Source organism: Centruroides sculpturatus, unplaced genomic scaffold (assembly GCF_000671375.1).
Source record: "Centruroides sculpturatus isolate CEXI.00-Female unplaced genomic scaffold, Cexi_2.0 scaffold323, whole genome shotgun sequence".
NCBI lineage: Eukaryota > Metazoa > Arthropoda > Arachnida > Scorpiones > Buthidae > Centruroides > Centruroides sculpturatus.
The window spans coordinates 606006-628319 of record NW_019384566.1 but is presented as its reverse complement, the minus strand read 5'-3'; the positions used below and the strand labels follow the sequence as shown (position 1 = coordinate 628319).

The 22314-nt window shown below is 27.9% G+C and overlaps 1 protein-coding gene across 2 annotated transcripts in view; it reads right to left on the bottom strand.

The window, feature by feature from the left end:
* LOC111624052 (E3 ubiquitin-protein ligase UBR2-like) overlaps nt 1-22314 on the bottom strand; it is a 60441-nt gene that overhangs the window by 5173 nt on the left and 32954 nt on the right. For both annotated transcript variants that reach the window (XM_023366832.1, XM_023366831.1), the window contains exons 3-9: nt 18302-18425; nt 16498-16716; nt 13213-13480; nt 6576-9099; nt 5724-5947; nt 2956-3152; nt 474-1288 (exon numbers count right to left, since the gene is read on the bottom strand). In XM_023366832.1, the coding sequence (XP_023222600.1) occupies nt 474-1288; nt 2956-3152; nt 5724-5947; nt 6576-9099; nt 13213-13480; nt 16498-16716; nt 18302-18425 (4371 nt within the window). The remainder of the gene's footprint in view (nt 1-473; nt 1289-2955; nt 3153-5723; nt 5948-6575; nt 9100-13212; nt 13481-16497; nt 16717-18301; nt 18426-22314) is intronic.

The window sequence follows — 22314 nt, the reverse complement described above, 5'->3', positions numbered from 1 at the left end:
TTCACAGCCCGGCACACTTATTTGTAAAATCTACGTGACTCGTACGACATGGAATTCATATAAAACGAAATAATCAACAGTGTTATAGGGGGGTCGACTGTATTGCGTTATTAAAAATATATCTGAATGTTAATTCAATACAGTAGACCCCCCTATAACACTGTTGATAATTCCATATTATATGAATTCCATGTTGTACAAGTCACTTAGGACTTGTACAACATGGAATTCATATAATATGAAATTATCAACAGTGTTATAGGGGGTCTACTGTATCTACATCTGAACTATTTATATTGTATTGATACATACACATTAGAAAGCATACAAATATGAATGTTCAGTAGAAAAATTTTTTTAGACTTGCTATTATTGATGATAACCCTATACATAATTAATTTATCACTGAAAATATATGTAACAAATTTAATTATATAATACTTATTTTAAATAAAATTGATAAAGAATCTTACTTGAGAGCTAGCTGTTTCAAAGAAGATGACTTTAATATTTCACTGATGTAGATAGGGAGGCCTAGATAGTGGCATAAATGCTGATATTCATTACTATCTAACTGCTGTAATTGCTGTGGAGGAGGAATATCAGTAATAAAATGATAGAAAAGTGCACTACATCTTAGAAATGGTAGCATTCCTTCTTGTATGCATTGTACAATTTGTATATCAGATGGCATAGGTTTCTCTTGTGTCATTCCTGCTGCAAATACAAGTTCCTTATAGAAGTGAGATGTTACTTTCTCTTCAATATCTTGATTACTTTCATCACATGAATCTGTTTCCATTAGTTCTTCATCAGGAAACTGGTATGTGAGAAGTAATTGAACAAGATGAAAGACAAAAACTAGTTGTAAAATATGCTGATCTAAAATATTGCCCATAGGAAAAGGCACTGGTTTAGATGTAGATTTGGCTTCTTCATTACCAAATAAATTTGGCATAGTCAAAGCAAGGGATATTAACAAAGAGAAAGCATCAACTTCTATACAGCATTGTGGACTGTACAAATGATTTTCACTAAGAAGTAAAAAACGCAACAGTCTCACACCATGGCTTCGAATTGTTTGAGCATCGAATACTTGCAAACTTGAGCTAACAAAACGTATTATCGCTTGCAGACAGTTTGAATTGCGGGACGACAGTTCACCAAATAATGGTTTTCCCTGATCTCGAAGGAGCCATTCTATAGCATGAATTGTATAGGAACAGGACCACCAAGCAGTCAATGGTACACGATCATCATCTGGATAAGGATGGAGATTTAAACCAATCTATAAAAGTAATAGAGAATATTAAATTTTTGAAATATATTTTGTATTAGATAAGATTAGTTTCATAGTAGTTACTATAATTAAATTTTGAAATTAACAATGATAAATAATCCAAAGATTTAATACAGTGTGTCTGGACTGAAACTGACATTTTGAAAAACTATAAGTAAAATTAGATAAGAACTACAATAAAAATATGATATATGAGACTTGTAAACAAATACTAAAGTTTTGCAAAAGTTAGTAAATTCTATCTTTACTACTTTTTATACAAAATTATAAAATCTCCATATGTGCTTCTCCTATTGCATGGAGTATCCAAATAATATTCAATTTCCTGTCATGTGTTCGACAGCATTTGTGATCAAATAGAGCAACAGCTCCTATACAACCAAGGGACAAAAGTCCTGCAGCAAGCAAGTTTTTCGTATCTCAGTAACTTTGTTACTATATGAAAAAAAATCTAATCAAATTTTTATTACAAATTATTAATAAAATAGGAAGAGACATTCTTTTTGTTTTAAAAGACTGCACGTTTTATTATGAGATTATTTATTTTCACAGTGCAATACAAAGTAAAGAACACAACATAGACAAAAATCCTGCAACACAGGGAAACAGACAAAAGTCCTGCAACTTTAATTTTAGTATTGTGTGGCTCCACCTTTGGCCTTTAAAACTGCATTAATTCTTTGTGGCATGAACTAAATTAACTTCTCAGATTCTTAAACAGTAATTTCTTTCCATACTAGATGTATGTTTTTGTCTAAATCTTTCAAACTTAATATATATTTTTGTTTCAGTTTTATCTTCAGTTTATCCCATAATTTTTCTATGGGATTGTTGTCTATCCCATAGAATTGTCTATCTAGTGAATTGCCAGGCCAATCTAATGACATCTATTTCCACATTTTCAAAATATGATTTTGTTTTCTTTGTTGTATGGGTAGAGACACCACCCTGTTGATAAATGTATTCACTGACAAAAAAGTAATATTTAGCTGTTGGTATAAGATTTTCATCCATTGTTTTAATGTAAAGTGTAAATGTTTTGTTTCACAATTTGTAAGCCCCTAAGTCCTTAATTGGTTAAGGAAGTCAAAGAAGAAAGAAAACAAGAAGCAATAGGATATTCTAAGTTCCTATGTAATAAAAACTTAAATAACATCATGAATGAGATTGCAGATCATAAAAAAAAATTGCAACTGGTATTCAAAAGAGCATCCACCATTTACAGACTTCTTAGAAATGACAAAGAAAAAACAAAAAAAGAGGCACAAGCAGGAATCTATAGAATCTTTTTTTTTATATGGCAACAAAGTTACTGTGGTTCAAAAAAAATTGCTTGTTGTAGGACTTTTGTCCCTTGCTTGTATATGCACACAAAGATCATTGATGTCATTGATTCTGATGCCAGCATAAATCCTATACTTCAAATATCCACAGAAGAAGAAGAAGTCTGGAGGTGTAATGTTAGGGAAACACAGGAGCCATGGAGTGCTACTACTAACTATTCTGCATACCTCAATTAATTCTATGGAAACTTACACAGGTGCTCTTACTCATGCAATGAGGAAGAGCATTTATCTTTAGGCATTGAATTTTGGTAGCAATTAAAAAGCATCAGTATCAATCTGTACACACTGTATATTATTAGAAATACTTACAATATACGTAGCTTGAGAAAACAATTTCATCATTTCTAGTAAGCTTTCTGAGAATACAATATTCTTATTTTCCGTAAACTGATTATAGCATTCATATAAAGTACACAACTGTTCATATACTTCAGAACTTAAACTAGGAGCTATTTCTTCCAATGAAGCTGGTTTGTAATGAGTAATAAATTTTTCTCCACTGTCAGCTAAAATTTAAAAAAAAATAAAGAACAATTCATACTTGAAATTATTAATCAATTATATTATCTCAAAAATGTATAAAGATATCATTCATTGAAAAATTTATTTAAAGAATAAAATTAATGAATTTAATTATTGTAGTTTAAGTTAAGATAACCTAATATATAACAATACAATACATAAAAATGATTATTCAAGTAGTTTAGTTTTTATTCAAAGAGAGTAAAATGAATAACTAGATTTAAATTAGTTAACTCATACTCATTTAAAACATTCAAAAGCACTTCAATGATTTACTTGTGAAAACAACATAATACTATTGTTTCTATTTTAGCTGAGATAAAGACCACCATATTCAATTATATATTGAGAATACTTCAATAATATCACTGCATAGAAATATTTCATATAATAAATCTTAACTTTCATCTTCATTAGAACAGTTTTTGTCCACTGCTCAACTACTGTAGTGATTTTAACATGAAAGAATACTACAGTAGGATCTGCTTATTAATTAATTAATAATTTAGGGACTTGCCTATACTAATGGTAATAATTAATCATCATCATCAAACAAGAAAAGTAAATACAGGGTTCCTACTCAAATTTTTGTTTTAAATTCTGTCTTTCCCTGACTGACTTTGCACAAATTCCCTTACTCTCACATCCCTTACAGTATAGCATATTGACAAAATAAAAAAGCCTATTACTTACCATGCAAACATGCTATTGCTTTTTTGACTTTTTAATTAGTTATTTTTTCGAATTAATAGTTACATAATTTTTATATTTGCTCAATAATTAAAATTAAAAGTAAAATGTTTTATTAAATTAAAACAGTTTATCCTGTTATTAATCCATAACCATAAATTATGTGGTTTTGAAGAAGAAAAAAAAAACCATTATTTATTATTCATTAACAAATTCTGTATATATACAAGAGTATACATTTATTAAATTTATTTCTTAATAAATTTCCTGGACTTTATAAAATATTAAAAAACGGGGGAAATCAGAAATTGTTTTGTTACACAATCAAAATTATTAAAATAAAAAATGATAAATAATATCATTTAAATTAAAATTATTTATCATTTTTTATACTTTGTTATCAATTTTTTTTTTATCAGTTCATTAACTTCTGCCTTCAAACTGACAAGGGGTCTTGGAAATTCAGTTCGGGATAAGACTTCGCAGGTTAGTAGTATACCTCAAGGCTGTCCACCCAAAAAAATTGTAAAGCACACTAGCCAGAAGATTCCGACAAAAAGGGCTCTAAAGTTTTAAGCGCAGCTTATGTACTGGTCAATTTTACATTATGACAGCACAGCGAAATGGCTGATTCTGTAGCAAACTCGCTTGCCACGCGGGTGTAAGTCTAGATTTAATAAGACTTACTTATTAAATCTAGAATTGTAAAAAAATGTAAAAATTAAAATTAAATTTTGACTGACGGTATTTACATCAAAATATATATAAATAAAATATATCTAAACACATAATTGTCTTTGTGTTTATTGACGGAACATGAAGACAATTTTGTAGCATCAATATATTTTATTTATTTATATTTTGACGTAAAAATTAAAATTAACTCATTTCATATGATTTGCAAAGTTTGGAGAACTGCTTACAAACTTTTCACTGTAATAGTTTTAATATTCTTATTATCAACAGTGCATCTTTAATTAATCTTATTTTAAGAATAATAAAACCAAAAACTAACAAAAGAATCCTTTCAGCACAATTAAAACAGTTTTAACCATAATTTTCATTTTGTTATGATAAATCATTAAAAATATATAGTTAAAAGAAAAATGATAATGCCACAATTTGTCCTTTTTAACACCACAGGAACAAATCATAAAGCTAACTTTCCTCTTTTTAGGCTCTCTCCTGCCTAAACTTGTAGATTTGCTAAAAGAATTCCTTTAGCATTAGTTAAATTTTAAAAATTACAATTTGTACATTAATATTTTTAATAAATGTTTGTCTTAATTTATTAATAAACAAATGATAATTATTAAAACAAACTGAAGAATTGCTACAATATATTCATGAATTTATTGATATAAAATTTAGGTTACAAATTGACAAATGATAAAGATAAACTAGAAAACTATGTTTGTAAACATATCTTATGAGTTAGCACAGATAACAGATAATTTTTTAAAAAAATTTAACTTTTAACTGAGAAATAATTTGATAATCACTTACTTGTATAAAATAATTAAATAAATATATATGTATATTAACAAGAAAAACATAAAAATATGAAATATTTCAATCAGATCAATGTAGACATAATGCAAGTTTATTAAATTCAAACGTTTTGTAATTGCATGTAACGTTTTGAATTTTATTAATTTCAAAACATTTGTAATTGCATGTAAAAGACAGAACAGAGCATTCTGAAAAACATCCAGTAATAAATTTTGACATCAATAAAAATAAAAAATCTTTTTATTCTTAATTTAATCAATATGGAGTCAAATCTGTCTGGAGGAATGTTGTAACTGTAATGTTAATAAAAGGAAAATTTCTTTTTATTATAAACATCAATGTTAAGTTCTTACCATCAGAAGAAGGATCTTCAATCTGATGAACATAAACTTTTTCTACAGCTTTATGCATTGCAAAGATCCAATCATCAATAGAAATATCAACAGTCTTTAAGCAATCATCCTGAATTAAAGATGACATTGATGGAACCAATGGAATAACGCTATTACTGAGGCATTCACAGAGGGGACATAAAAATTCGTTTTTATCAACATCAAAACTGATATGACGTCCAAATCTGTATTTAAGTAAACAAATAAATCAATTTTTTAAATTTATATGCAAAGTTTGATACTTTTAACTCAAATTCAGTAATAAACTTTATTTTAGAAATTTAATTTATTAACAGTCTCAAGTTTTATGTTACTCATCAATGTTTTCTTATTATTTTTAATAAATTTTTGTAATTTATATATAACTTCAACCCTGATCATAATAATCATTTTTGATTTTTTAAATACTGCTTAAGCAGAAATGAATGTAACAAAAAGCCATTTTTATGGCTTTTTATTATATTGACTTTATGGCTTTAAATTTTATGTCATCATAACAAGATTAAAAACACTACTACTTACATAAAAATTATGATAATGATTCATTTTAAATTGTTCAGGAAAATTTCTTAAATTTAATTTAAAATTCTATTATGAGATGAGTTAAATAAATTATAAAATTTTGTAAGTGAGATGATGGACTTTAATAAAAAATTTTTTTGATGAACGGTTATGCTACAGATAACTATTTTATATACTAAATTAATTGAGTTAAATAATTAACTGAACTATCTGTTTGTATTAAGATAACTGACCTATCAGTATAAATTTCTTATTCATGAAATATGTTATTTTCAGACAAAAAAACTATACCTCAATGGACGACGTCTTTCTTTCTTGAGAACAGAATCAAAAAATTTCTGCCAACAATCACTATGCATAACATGTCCACAAGTTATAGTATGAGGTCCTGAAAATAAATCAGCTGGAACAAGTAAAGGATCATAGTTTTCTGCATCACTTAAAATGTGTTTTCGATTTTTTGACAGAACAGTAGATCTCTGTACAAATGCAGCTAAAACTAATGCCGGCCCTGCCAAGCTTACTTCCTGATCTTCTCTACACAAAATACAAGTGAAAACCTGATTGCTAACACTTCGTTTCTTTTGTTGATTTCCTATTGCAACTGGATTATCTGTTTGCATTTCTGTTGTTGTTTCAATCTGAGAACCAGACATAGATAATTCTTCTAATTCTGCTTCCTTAAACAATTCTGCATGCTCTTTAATGAAATTCTTTTGCATTGCTGACATATGAGCCATTATTCTTGCTTTACGGGCAGCAGCTAATTCAGCATTGCGTTTCCTATCTCTCTTTGATGTTTCTGCAATCTGAGAAACATTTGAAGTAGATTCTTCCATTTCAATAGTATTAAAATCACCTTTTGATCTTAAACTCTGAACATATTTAAATTTTCTTATAGTCCACTTTAAAAGATCTTTCTGAACTTCAATTCGAGGACAGTTCAGACATTCTTCTAGATATTGAAGGATGTCCATTTTTTGAGATTTTTCAATATATGAAAATGCTATATTTGCTTTACCTTCCAAAACTTGTTGTTCTTCATGTAATGCCAATCCAATCAAATGTAATATTTTTTCAAACTGTGTTTCTGAGTATGCAGCAGACTGCAAATTTATAGTTCTCTTTAATACTAGTCTAGTTATATGTAGCATAATATCACATTGCAGAATATTAATAATTGAGGAAAAATTTGAACAAAATTGAGGAGGTACAGGTGGAGGACAACATTCTTCTTCATTAATTGCTCTTCTTCTTCTTAATTGAACTTCTTCTGCTCTTGACTGGTCTTCTCTTGTATAATGATAATAAAATGAATTAAAATCTTTATAAAATTCTGGTTTTACTTCATACTTTCCAATAGCAGAACCTTGAGGTTTACGGAAAACAGCAACTTCATTGATAACTTCTTCCATCCCTGTCTCATAGTTTGGATCTTTAGGTAATAATTTAAATAACTGACTATGGGGCATTGATTCAATACATAATAATTGTATTATCTCCTTTTTGATTCTATCAGCTTCAGTAACATTTCCAATTCCAGGAGTATATCTTTCACATACAATTGTTAATATCAATCCTAAAAATTCTTCAGCAACAGTTACAGTTTGTCGAGTAAGATCATCTTCAGATTTTCGATGAGCAGCATCATAACATTCATCAATCCAAAACAATAAATTAAATTTGTTTATGAGATGGATTAAAAATTCATTACTTTCTATCATAGAGGCTGCAATTTGTACCATCATAATATCGCGATCATACATTTCATCACGTAAACGCACATTGTGATAAAAATAAACCTGATTTAACAAAGAATAACCATTTCTCCTCCACATTCCTGCTCGAAACTGAGCCATCATTACAAGTGTCCTCAAAGGAAGCTCCATTAATTGTTTAGGACTTGATTTATTTTCAAACTCAGGAGAATGGTAATTCAATCCATACTTTTCTAAATGTAGAAGTAATCCAGCAATGAATCTTGACAAGGGAATGTGAACTGTTACAGGCATACTAGATATATCATAATCAATACAGGATGCACTGTGTCCAAGAATTTCTCTATCAACATAAACCATTTTATCTTGTAATGTTCCAAAATGTCTTTGGGCAGCTCTGAGTGCTTTTATTAAAACAAGCCTGTCTGATCCACACCATTTTAAAGTTAAAGTCACAACAGATGCTAATTTCAGTTGTAGATTAATTCCAGTTTCCCATTCTGCTTCAAATTCAACATGTTGACCAACTTGTCTTACAACTGAATCCATTCCTTGCATCCAGTTTAATAAAGTCAACAAAGAATGGGTTCCATGAAGAAAATTTTTTCTCATTCCATCTGTCCATTCTTCGGGTGTCACAGTTAGTAAATATTTCACATCATACAGTACATACTGAGCTCTACGAAAGCTAGGATTTGAGTGATTTCTCTCAAATGCTAATTTACCATCCTCATTTCGGTTACGTTCACATTCTGATAAAAATGTTTTTAAAAGAACAAACATAGCATCTTCTTCCCTAATGAGTGTATGAGCAAGAGGTAATGTAAATACCTGAACTGATAATGAAGTGATGGACATTGAATGTTCATGATCATCTGCTATAAAATCTTTTACCAAAACTGGATAATTTTTAGTAAATACTTTTGCAAAAGTCTTTTTACATTGTTGCTCCATTAACATTCCAGTTATAAACAGTTGATGCCACTGATTCCGAGCAGTTTTCCATAGCTGAGTGTCACTTAATAAAACATTTTCTAATAAAGGAGAATCTGAATCTGCAGGAGTCATCATAACTTCACTAAATATAATTCGAAAACCTAGAATTAAAATAGATTTTTCTATTTAATGTGAAATGAAAATTATTATTTAAATTAATTTTTTTAACATTAATTTATAAATACATATTTTTCATTTTTATAATTACTGTTAGAAGTGTTTTATTTTCTATGATTTACTAATGCATAGTAACAGCATCTAGTAAATCATACTATAAGTGATTAACTATGTGATATGGCCATAATTATGCCTATTACAGATAACCTCTAAATCACAATGAATTTGGCTGGCATTGATGAAAAACGAGAAATATCTTTACCATACTATCTACATGAAGTTAGAAGAGATAGAATCACATTTAAACCCAATTCCTCAAGACAATAGGCTGATCCCCCAATTACATGGCTATCCAATCAATGAATTTTACAGTAAATTATTACACAGTCTTCTCAACATAATTTCCAATCACATGAAATATCACATAGCACAGCAACTATAAACAAAAATTTGAAAAAATATGCTAGAAATAAAATTTATTTTTAACATAAATTAAATACAAGCAATGAACAAATTATTTCCATAAGAATTAAGCTTTTTGTATAAGAAATAAGAAAAAATACAAGAAATCTACTGGTGTTCCAATTAAGACTATCAAACAGTAAATCTGAGTTTCTCTTACAACCAAGTCTGTTTTAATTAGGAGACAAAGTTCAGTCGGCAAAAGAACTTTTTATTTTCTATGACTTTTGGGATTAAAACATCCCTCTCCAGGTGGGAACACTCCAGCTTTTACATATACACTTCTCATTAATATCACAATAGTTTCTCAATATGATTTGAGGAACATACTGTGATTTTAATGAAAAATTCATATGTAAAAACTGAAGTTTTCCCACATGGAGAAGGATGTTTTAATCCCAAAATGCATAGAAAATAAAAATTCCTTTTGCCAACTGAACTTTGTCTCCTGATTAACATGTTGACTGCTGTGTGATATGCAGTGCTCATAACTAAATAGGCTTTGTCACATGTGTGTCTTGCATGCAGCATTTTACCCCACCAGTAAGTCACACACAACTTCACCATGTTAGAATAAAAATGGTTTATGAAACAAAAGAGGTGGCTTAGTGAACATATTATTTGTGTTGGCCTGGCTCTAACTGAAATTCTTAGGGCCTAATAATGAGAATAAAAATAAATATACATTTTGCTTAAGTTTACTCCAAACTTGTCATTTTTATTTAAAACTTTTATTTTTTATATACTGTAGAAAAGCCAGATATCCTCATAAAGGCACTAGGGTTTCATCAACACAGATGTTACATAACGCATTACAGCATCTTGAAATTTTTGACTTATATAATCTAGAAGGGGTTTTATTTTGTAAAGCTTATTTAAAATATTTGCATTTTTATTGTCAGAGAAATATCAGTTGCTCGAAGCTCAAATCAGTTTTGAGACAATTGATTTTACCTCATTAGAATAAAAGGCATTATTAGACCAATAACATATCAGCTATGGCATTTGAAATAATCCAATCCATAACTGCCTTCCCAAAAATATTTTTATTTCTTGAATATTAGTGTCTTTCTGATTTTGAATTTACACTTGAAGTAAATTTGTTTTTTCAGCCTTTTGGGAAGCATATTTATTGGTTTCTTGTACCATCAGATTTAGACAATTTTCATTCACAAATAATAATAATAATAATAATAAAAATTGGTTGTTTATCTGCATATCTTGAATATTCTTATTTATTTTCAAATTTTGCACAAAAGCAGTAAAAATTTTCAGATGGTCTCCTGTTACTCATTTCACTGCAAATTTGCTAAGTATTTTATCAGATGAGAAATCACTATACCATTGAAAGTTCCTGATAACATTTTCAATTGTTTCTTCATGTGGGTAAAGCACTACTACCAGACCTTATCTGATTGTCTGCTGTCTTATTGAGTAATATTTCTGATAGATGTTTGAAATAATGTACTGGGTTCAACAAGACCAGCAGTTGAAGATGTGCATACTTTTTTTTTTTTTCTTTTTTTGCACAGGAGAGCTAGAAGAATCAGAAGATTCAGAAAACCACTACTTGCTTTGTAACTTTCAAAAGGTTCTTGATCTGACAAAATTTTGTTCAGCAATGCTTCCAAACAAGCTTGTTCCTTTTCACAATTATCTAAGTCATTTAGATGCCTGTAGTTACTGATACAAATGATAAACACAAAGTGAACAAATATATAGTTTATGGTAAAAGTTTCTTCTTAAGATATTAAGTCCAGACATGCATAACTGCAGGGCACATGTGCCCCTCATAGCATCAACACTGTCTATGCTGCACAAAGCACACTTGCTTCATGGTTCAAAATCTTGTTTTAAAAGAAACTGCCATATTGAGTATGACTGTTGTTAAAATATATTTTTCAAATTATTAAATAAATAAAAAAAAACTTGCCCCGGAGATTGCAAAAGTTTTGAATATTATGGCAATCAATGTGTTAAAACAGACATGGCTGTAAGAGAAACTTAGGTTTACTATTTGATAGTCTTAACTGGAACACCAGTAGGTTTCCAGTTCCTTTCTGCATTTATGACATGAAGTCTGCCATAGTGATTTAGAAACTAAATCACTGTATAAAAAAATAAAAGCTTTTGTACTCAAATTGAAGACAAAATTTTCTGATCATGTTCAAGGTGGTGATTCAAAATTTTAAGTATTATTTAAAAATTTTGAATCACCACCTTTGTTATGTATAACAGCCATTATAGGTTTTGGCATTCATTCTATCAGGCTTGTATATTAATCAATTTCTTGCCATCTTGTTCTAATTGCTGCACTCAATTCCTCCTCATTCTTTGCCATTTTTGAAGTGACTAATGTTTAACTTCCACCAACAGTTTTCAATAAGATTTATATTCAAATTGTTGGTAGCCACTTTAAATACCTGATTTGTTTTCCTGTAGCAAATCCTTTACTGCCTTTTTCTTGATGGTGACTAGCATTGTCATCTTGAAACCACCAGTTGCTGGAATCACCAAAGTGATCATCAATTGATAGTCAAAGAGTGCTCAATTATTTCCATATAAACCTTAGCATTAACCCTGGTTTTTGTTAAATACAGATTATCAGTACCACCACCCAGGACATGCAACTCCAAACCATGAAACTTATAGGAAATTTAACAGGCTTCAGTAGACAGTCATTAAATTTTTCCAATGCATGTCTCCAGAAAAATTTGTCTCCACAATCACTAGCTCCTATACAAATTCTTGATTTGTCACTAAATTCTATCCTTTTCTATTCATCCAGTCTTTACATTCTTCAGTCAATATATAATTAATATAATATAGTTATTAACATTATTTAATGGTTTCTATTGTACAGCCATTACAATGGCTCAGTTTTGGCTTTGCAAATTTCAAACTTCATTTCTAACAGTTGCCACTATACTCTTCTGCCAGAAACTCAAACACTTGTTTTCTTCCACTCATTAACTTCTTTTGCAGTATTTTTAAAATTTCTTATACAGATATTTCATAAATTTTAATCACCTTTCTTAGTTGTTTTTCTATGACGACCAGTGTGTGGATGATTTATAACATCTATCAGTGGTACTATATTTTCTTCCAAAAATTGAATATGCTCTGGGCATAAGTAAACAATTTAGCAATTTCTTAGTGAAATTTTCCTCTTGTAACATTGTAATAATATAAAAAACTAATTATCACATAGTTCCTTTTTACGTCCCATGATTTGAAATGTTACATGACAAATGAGAACAAATAATTAAGAAAGTTTACCAGAATACTTGTATCTGCATTCACTTAATTATTTTAATATGTAAATTTGAAGTTATGGTTGTCCTAGAAGAAGATACACTACTTGATCAGAAAATTATATCTATAGAACAGCATAATTGTAAAATTTGCTTTTAAAGGCAAGGACAAAAACTTCCTGTTAAATTTTTATTCCTTGTGGAAAAATCTTAAATCTTATGAAAATGATGTGTTTAATGTATCTTAAAAATAAATTTTATTTCTAGATTATTTCTTTTCAATTTTGTTATTTATAGCTGTTGTGCTATGTCATATTCCAGGTGATTGGAATATTGTGTTGAAACTAACATTAATCTGCAAAAATAACTCTTTTTACATACCTTCACTATACGCTAGTATCTGTTGTAGCCAAGATAGTAAACGCATTGCAAAAGTTTGATGAGCCAAAACATCTGTGTGCATCACCATAACCTTCAGAGGCTGACTGCCATGCCTTGACGTAACACGTTCAATAATATGCCGCACTGAATTACAAGTTGTAAAGTTAGAACATTTTACGATACTTCTACCTTCTCGATCAATAATTGTAGCAAAATCAGTTGCTTCCTTTTGTGAGCAGGCAATAGCACGTCCTAATGTCTGAATCACCTGTTCATAATTAAGAACCAGATTAATAATTATATACTTTAAAATACATTCAAATTTAATTATTGAGAAAAATATAAAAATAGAGTGATTGTAAAATTCCAATTGAAAATTTATGAATTTTATCATAATTCTGTAAAAGATGTAATTAAAAACAAAGCTTTTCTAGTATTTATATATTTTTTGAAATAAACTAATTTTACAAAAATAAGCATTTTAATCCATTAGTAACTAGTGTGTATAAATTATTACATTGAAAAATGTGGTAGTTATTGCATTTTTGAATTGAAAGTATAAAATTTTCAGCTGACAGTAATCATTTGGTTTATCACCAATAGTTACCTTAGCAAGGACTGTAGTAATCACTTTTGAATAATACAGGGTAATTCTCTCATTAGGATACCCAAACATTTAAGGAATGTTTGGGCATCCTAATGAGAGAATTTTTTCTTTTGTTTTCGTTTTCAATAGCTGTTTTTTTTTCCTGTTTTATGGTTCTTATGAAAATTTACATGCACTTACCTTGTATATTGCAAGACTTCTTGCAATATACAAGGTTTTTTAATTTTCCTAATGTTGAAATTAAAGAGCCATAAAGCAATAAAAAGGTTACTGAAGAATGCTTGGTTTCCTAGTGAGAGAATCATCATGTAGAATCTTCACTAAGTAGTTTAGTTGATGCTAAACTTGTCTAACTTGAAAGTTTACATAAATACCTTTCATATTTGTTTTCAATAACAATAATGAAATTATTCCTGCTAACAATTTTTCATCATATAAAAATGGTTTATTAATTGAAACTAATGTCTTAAATACTATAAGTAGAGATAACAAACTTATCACCTGGCTACTGGTAACATCAAAATAACACTTCTATTGTCAGAGTTGCAGAATTACTGGTATGCATTTTGGTACACAAGACCATCATCAGCAAAACATGAAAATATATAGATGTCTGTTGTAGAACAAATTGGCAGAAAAACTGACATTAATTACAATCTACAATTTTAAACATACCTGTTCAAGATTTATTTCCATCCACACTACACAGTACTAAGAAGGTTGCATTATAAACAAGCAATATCTAAAAAGAAAATCACTTAATAATCCACTATATAATGGTCATAATTTGATTGTTTATAATGCATACCAGTAATAAAGTTACATTCTGATAATAGAAGTGTCATTTTGATGTTATCAGTAGCATTGTGACAAATCTCTTATCTCTACTATAGTATTTGAGATATTAGTTTCAACAATTTTTGAGACAAGAAGCTCTTTTATAATATAATGGTTTATTAAACTTTTACCTTTTTTCTGTTGGTAAAGCATTGCTAAACACTCATACAAAAACATACTGTATTTTATACATATAAAACACAACCACTTTTCATAGCACAAAATAGTTAGAGGAAAGTATTTAGTGTATTTAAGCTATCCCATGCCTTTAGCACTCAACTTCTTTGTTTTACTGTATTCTGGTTGAAGAAAGAAAAACTAAAATGCACACTTTTATTTATCATGAAAAAAGAGTAGTTTAAAAAAAATAATTTACTATTAAAATGTTCAAATGAATACATGTAAAATGTGCTTAGCTATACTAAATAATAATAATAATAAGTTTAATTAAACAATAACATTTTTATTCAAGATTTGGGCAGGTCAAAGTGTCTTTAGTACGTAACAGATATTGCCTACTAAAGACAGTTAGAAGAATTCATTAACTGGGGGACTGCAACTTCACGTAAGATGCAGGGCAATTTTTTGGACAATAGTTCAGTCTTACATGCCATAAAATACAATAATTCATAAAATAAGTCTTGTAAGACACATCTCATAAATCTTTGAGGTAACCAGTGACAAATTTTACAAATAAACAAATGTTTTCAAGCACATGGAGTTTATATGAGGTGTGTTATACAGTAAGTCCAGTGTGAAGTTTATTAAGTCTTGTAAGAAAATCTTGTTAATTCTTATAAATATGAAGAGCTATGTTACAAATTGATTAGTTTATAGGCTGACAAACACATTTTAAATTTATAATCTTAAAAATGTATCTAACTCATGTGAAGGGTTCACAATTAATAATTATTAGTAAAAACTTTCAAAGTTTGTGCACTTCATCTTCAGACCATTACTTCATAAAATCTGTTTGGATAGTGTTCCAATTTAAATGGCTAAAGGTGACAAAACAATAAAATTTTACAAAGTAATGGACTGAATATGATAGAAACTTTAAAAATGCTTACTGGTAATTATTAGCTATCTCCTTGGGTTAGATATATCTATTTTTAAAATTATAAAATCTGATCATGTTGATGATCTGAATTAGACAACTTTCTTTTTTTTTTTTTTTTATAAAATTGCCCAAAACATACAGGATCATAAAATTTTCAATTTACAAAAAATTCTCAATGGATGAACTTTAAAAACATCCTTTTCATACACTATCAGGAATCATTTCTTGTTGGCAGATTTTGTAAATTTTCTAAGTGCATACTAATTGTTCCAGCCATAACTTATTAAATGTATAATTTTTATAATTGATTGTGCTGCTTCCACAGGAAAGACTGTAATGTTTTGCATGTTGATGTGGATGAGAAAACTCTAAATAAAGATTAACTTTGCCATAAAAGTTATTTCCTGATGGTGTGTGAAAAGAGACTAAGATTAAAGTACACTTCTAAAGTTCGTCCATGGAGAATTTTTTTGTAAATTTCCTGATGGTGTGTGAAAAGAGACTAAGATTAAAGGACACTTCTAAAGTTTGTCCATGAAAAATTTTTTTGTAAATTTTCAAGTTCATACTTATTGCCCCAACCATAATTTTTATTAAATGTATAATTAGGAAGAACTGAACAGATGTTAACATATGTTTTAAATAAAGAAATTTTACCAGTTGACATTAGCTTCAAAATATGTATTATTCTTCCTCAAAGTAAATATTTATGTTTAAAACAAGATATTTTAAATTTTAATAATTAACCTAAATACGAATAAATTAATTTTATTATACTTACTTGTTCATAAGTGTGTACTTCATCATTAAATAACACAGCTGCATAAGTCATATTACTTTCATCATTTTTCTTTTGAGATTGTAAATCGACAGGAAGATTGATTGCATGTTCCCAAGTCAGCATTTGATAAGAGTATTTTAATACAGTATTCATTACAAATCGCATTCTCTCAACTAAATCAACTGGAAGTTTGTCCATTGGAGTAGCTCCCTCACTGGCCTGAAGAATGTAAAATATATCCTATTCATCTTTGTTATATAGAATTTAAAATTAACATAACAGAAAATTATATCAGATATAAAGTCAAAAACTAACAACTTTTTATAAACAAAAATTAAAGTAATTACAGAGGAAGAAAAAAAATGTAAGTTTTAAAAATGTACCAATATATTTCTAGTAAAAAATAATATATATTACAAAGAAAATTTCAAAGTGGAAATGTAATACAAACAAAGTACACCAAATTTCACTCTTTACTAATATGGCACTTGATAATTTTGGTTAGGTATTATTTAAATTTTTTTATGTTACATTATTAACCTTTAATTAAGATATAGAAATAGACAACTTTCAGATGAAACATTCATGTATTAACTTTTAAAACAATCTAAACTTCTGCTTACTATAATGATTATTATTGATAACAAACTATACATATATAACTATACAAACTGCTTTATCAGAGTTGCTCTATGTCTCTAAACTTTAATATAATTTACAGTAATTAATCCTAGAACTTTTGATTATTAAGGTCAATCATCAGAAGATAAGAATTTCTGTTCTAAGAATAATGTTAACTTCAAAATTATTCATTTAAACCTGTCCATGTTTGAAATTTATTCCTCCAAAACCATATGTCTTCTGCTTCCACATGTGATTCATCTGATAATGGACCTTCCACATGTTATTTACTAATATTTAAATTACTAGAAAAAGTTATGTTTAATGTTACAGTGTGTAATATGTATAAAGTACTTTTAGTGCTTTGGTAAAGCTGAGATGCATGTATCCAAATTATAAAAGTCATTTCAAACTAATGCACATTCACAATAATTAAAATGATACAGTTAAAAAGTCAAATTATTATTCACAATTTGGCTAAAATTCAAAATTTACTAAACCTTATTATGAACAGATTCAAAGTATTAAAATTTTGGTTTATAAACAAACAGATCTAAATTTGATATTCAGAAAAAATGGTATCTCTAATAAACTTGAAGTTTTAAATTTATTATAAGAGTATAAACAAATAGGAAAAAAATGTTTGATGTGACATAGGAATTTATAATTTTAATTTTTACATTTGATAGAAGCTTTAAGACAAATAATTTCAACAAATAATTAGCAATTTTAATGAACAAGTCAATATTAGATTAAAGTGACTTTTACTGTATAATTTTTAGTGTTTTATGAAGAAATTTTTAAAAATTGCATTTATAAATTTATTAGACAAAATTTAATTGTCTTATTTTATAAAATTGCTTTAAATTAACAATAATTAATACAAAATAGAGGAATTTATAAAATTATTTTATAAATCTGAATAAATTTATAATTTTTTAAAAATAAATTACAAACTTGGTTTATTTAAAAAAAAAATAATAATAATATTATGAGTCAGTAATTCATTATGTCAGAAACAATTCTGATATAATAAATTACTGCTTATTACACTTTAGACCATTCTACTTTTGTGTTCAATCCTACTGAGTTGTTATTCCTATTTTTAAGTGTTTACATATTTGATAATTGAAGAAACAAAAATTTGTTTAACTTAAAATTAATTAAGATATATTTCTAAAACCTGAATTTTGGCTTGAAGATGAACTTCGCAAAATGCATGAGCTTTCCAGGCACCCTCATCTCCACAGTCACAGTAACCTCCACCACTACTCATACTCATTTTGTATCTGTGTGTTTTGTGTGCACTATAATAATAATAAAAAATACTTAATAATAAGATTATAAAAACCTTCAGATTGTAAAAATCCAAGATATACAACATAATTATTATTCAATACAGATTAAAAATCAATTATTTACTAATATTTAAATTACTACAAAAAGTTATGTTTAATGTTATAGTGTGTAATATGTATAAAGTACTTTTAGTGCTTGGTAAAGCTGAGATGCATGTATCCAAATTATAAAAGTCATTTCAAACTAATGCACATTCACAATAATTAAAATGATACAGTTAAAAAGTCAAATAGTGCTAATCTTTTATATTTAATATTTGAATCAAGTACAGTATATCAAACAATTCTTTGAGTGCAATGTGCAGCATACTGATTAAACTTAAATCTGATAATATATGTTGTACACTGATGAAATGGTATGAAATGTGTAAATAAAGTACAATAACTTTCTGATTGAAATATCTGCACAATTCTGATCAAAATTTTTTCCAAGTTTTTATAAAATGAATTCCATCAACGAAAATAAGTGACTATCAAAACACTGATCTGTCATTAATAAAATCAAACAGTACAATGCTGAAGGAAATTTTTTCTGAAAATTGAAGTTAAATTTTAATTTGAAGAATCATATCTAAGTAATTATTTTTAACTTTGAAATATCAAAATTTAGCTATGCAAGACTATGAAAAAAATCATATAAAATAAATGAAATGTAAATAAAGACTAGCAAATTAATAAAACGGTATATGACATATAAGTGAATACTTATTTTCATCATATTAAAACCACATATTACTGCTCAAAATAATGTTCTTTCTATAATAAATGAATTTTTAGAAAAAATATGGCATTTTAAAACCGGATACCAATTTTTGTCTGTCGTTTAAAATTCATCAGATTTTTAATTATTATTTAAATTCTTGCTACAAGTTAATTGTACTATTTTATCATAGAAAGTTTGTAACTTTTGATAAATATTAAAAATGAAACTAACTTTTTGATTTCTTTATACATCTGAGTGCTGTTTTACGTAATAAAATTTTTCAATCTTAATTTTTATTTACTTTTTTTATATAAATTTTTTAAATTAAACAAAAATCAAAGTAATATTCCAAATTTAATACTAAGAACTGAAATTCTTTCCATAAGAAAATCTTTTATCAATAAATCAATAACATTTCTTCAAAATGTTTTGTTTGGCTTCTTTGATGACAGTTATTTACTTTTATATTATATATTACATGACTTTTAAGACAAAAAAAATTGAATTTAATCAATAAATTCAATAAATGTTTAGATATATAATACAAATTTCTTAAGAATTCAGATTAAATAATTAGAAGAAATATTTTTCAGTTTTCATGATTAACATTCTCTATCAGATTTCTCCCAGAACATTGATTTCAGAACAACAAATATAAATTTGGAACAAAACATTCATATTAAACATATCGCCTGTGATCCAAAGTATCAGGAATGGTCCAATAAAAAAGTTTGAACTTATTCATCAAAATTTATTTATTTCCTTTCAAAGTAATTCCCTCCCACTGCAATGCATTTATCCCAATATTTTTTCCAATCCTTGAAACATGCTTTAAAGTTGTTTTTGTGAAAGCCTTCAGTATTCACAATGAATTTTGTTTTATAGCATCAATCAAAACAAAGATTACAAAGCAGAAATTTTAATCGAGGAAACAAGAAAAAGCATACAGTGGTATATAGAGCATAGAGTGGTATATACTGTATTTGTTGAATTATTAGCCAAAAATTCACGAACAACAAGAGCATTGAAAGCAGGGACTTTGTTGTGCAAAATCATGAATTTTCTTGCCAGAAATCAGGCTGTTTTCTATGAATTGCTTCATGCAAATGAGAAAACACTCAAAATATATTCTTTGTTGATAGTTGGACTAGTCAGAAGGAATTTGTGATGCACAACACCACAACAATCAAAGAAAACAGTCAGCATGACCCTATCTTTGGTCTTGGATGTGGGTTTTTTGGTCTTGTTTCACTTCAAACACCATTCACTTAATTGTTGGGCTGTTTTAGTGGCAAAAGCGGAGATCTATGTTTTACCACTCATAATGATATGTTTTAAGAATGGTTTGCCTTGAGAAAGCACTTCCTTGGCCACTTGAACATGCTGCTTTTGGTAAAATCCAAGATTTAAGGGATGATTCTAGCAGCAAAGTGGCACAAGCCCAAATATTGTTTGACAAGATCCAAATGATACTAGAACATGTTCAAAAATGTCCCTAATTGTTAAATGATGATCACTGAGCACCAAATCTCTGACATGAGCAATGTCTTATTCGTCAGCTGAAGTGGATGATCTACCAAAGTATGGTTCATTTTCAATGTATTCTCTGCCTTCCTTGAACATCTTGTACCACTCAAAAACTCTTGTTTTTGATAGACTATCATCACCAAAAGTTTTTTGCAGCATTCCTAACACTTTTATAGCAGTAATTCCGTTACAAAAACAAAATTTAAAGCATTTTCTTTGCTCAATTACACTCAACATTTTGAAAAATTGCCAGTGCAAAAATTCTTTACACACAAAAGGAATGCTTATTTGCAAACAAAAATAGACAAGGACATACAGATTGCTGCTAGATGTCAATAAGTCATACCAAATGACCAGAAAAAAAAATATGACAGCATCCTCTTGCATGCATGCAATTTAAATGTATTATTCATGATACGTTTTGATTACAGTATTATATATCCAAACACATTATTAATTTAACGAATAAATAAATTATAAAATGTTCAAATATATATGTTTAAAACAAATACTATTTTAAATTTTTCCTACTTTCTGAAACAAATGTTCTAAAAGTGATCTAAAGACAAATAATTAAATATTTTTTTATATTTCAATAATAGTAAACTGTAATTTTTTTAAATTTTTGAATCAAGGAGTCAAATTTTTAAAACTTTCAAATAAAATCCAAAATAAAAATTTTATTAACTATTTCATAACATACAAAATTTTCTAAATTACATTTTTTCAATTTTATGAAAATAAAATGAAAGTGCACATATGAAACCTTTTGAGAGTATTTAATAAATGTTCTTATTATCCAAAAATATTATTCTCAATTAACATTTACAAAAGAAACTTATAATAGTCTATCATCAATAACTAAGGCTTAAGTCAGGGGTGTCCAACCTTTATGTTTCTCTGGGCCGCATTGGAAGAAGTCAAGGAGTTTTGGGCCACAAGTATATATAATATATACTTGTGGCCCAATATACAAGTATATTTAAAAACTAACATGTCTAGATTATAATAATAAGTATTAAAACTTTATCAAGAAAAAAGGATATTTTAAAAAATTACTTCTACAGAGACTCAATTTTTACTTAGAAATAGATAAATCCATTTATTATAAAAGAGACTAAAGAAAATTCATTTGAAAAACACAAATATTTGTTTTATTTGGGTCTATAATTAATAAAAAGCGACGAAACACCATTTTAAAGTGCATTTTTATTCAATTAATGTAATTATAAATAATATTAGCCGAAAAAGTAGCCAAAGCGCCAAATGATATTTTTTACGTCAAGCAAAAAAGTAGCCACATTTGGCCCAATGTAGCCAAATCTTGCAACGTTGGAAGAAATACTAAATAAAGCTGGAGTTGTGAATCAAAGGATTATAGACCCAAGTGCGGGGAAAAAGAGGCAAAGGACAAAAGATAAAGAAGTGAAAAAGGTTGAAAAATTACGGGTCTATATTTGTTTAACAGAAGATCTATTTAACGTTTCTCACTACTACATCTTTTGTCCTTTCTCATCTTTCCCTCCCTTTCCCAAATTTGGATCTATAATCCTTTGAGTCACAACTCCAGCTTTATTTAGTAATCCTTCCGCATTCACACATCTCCAA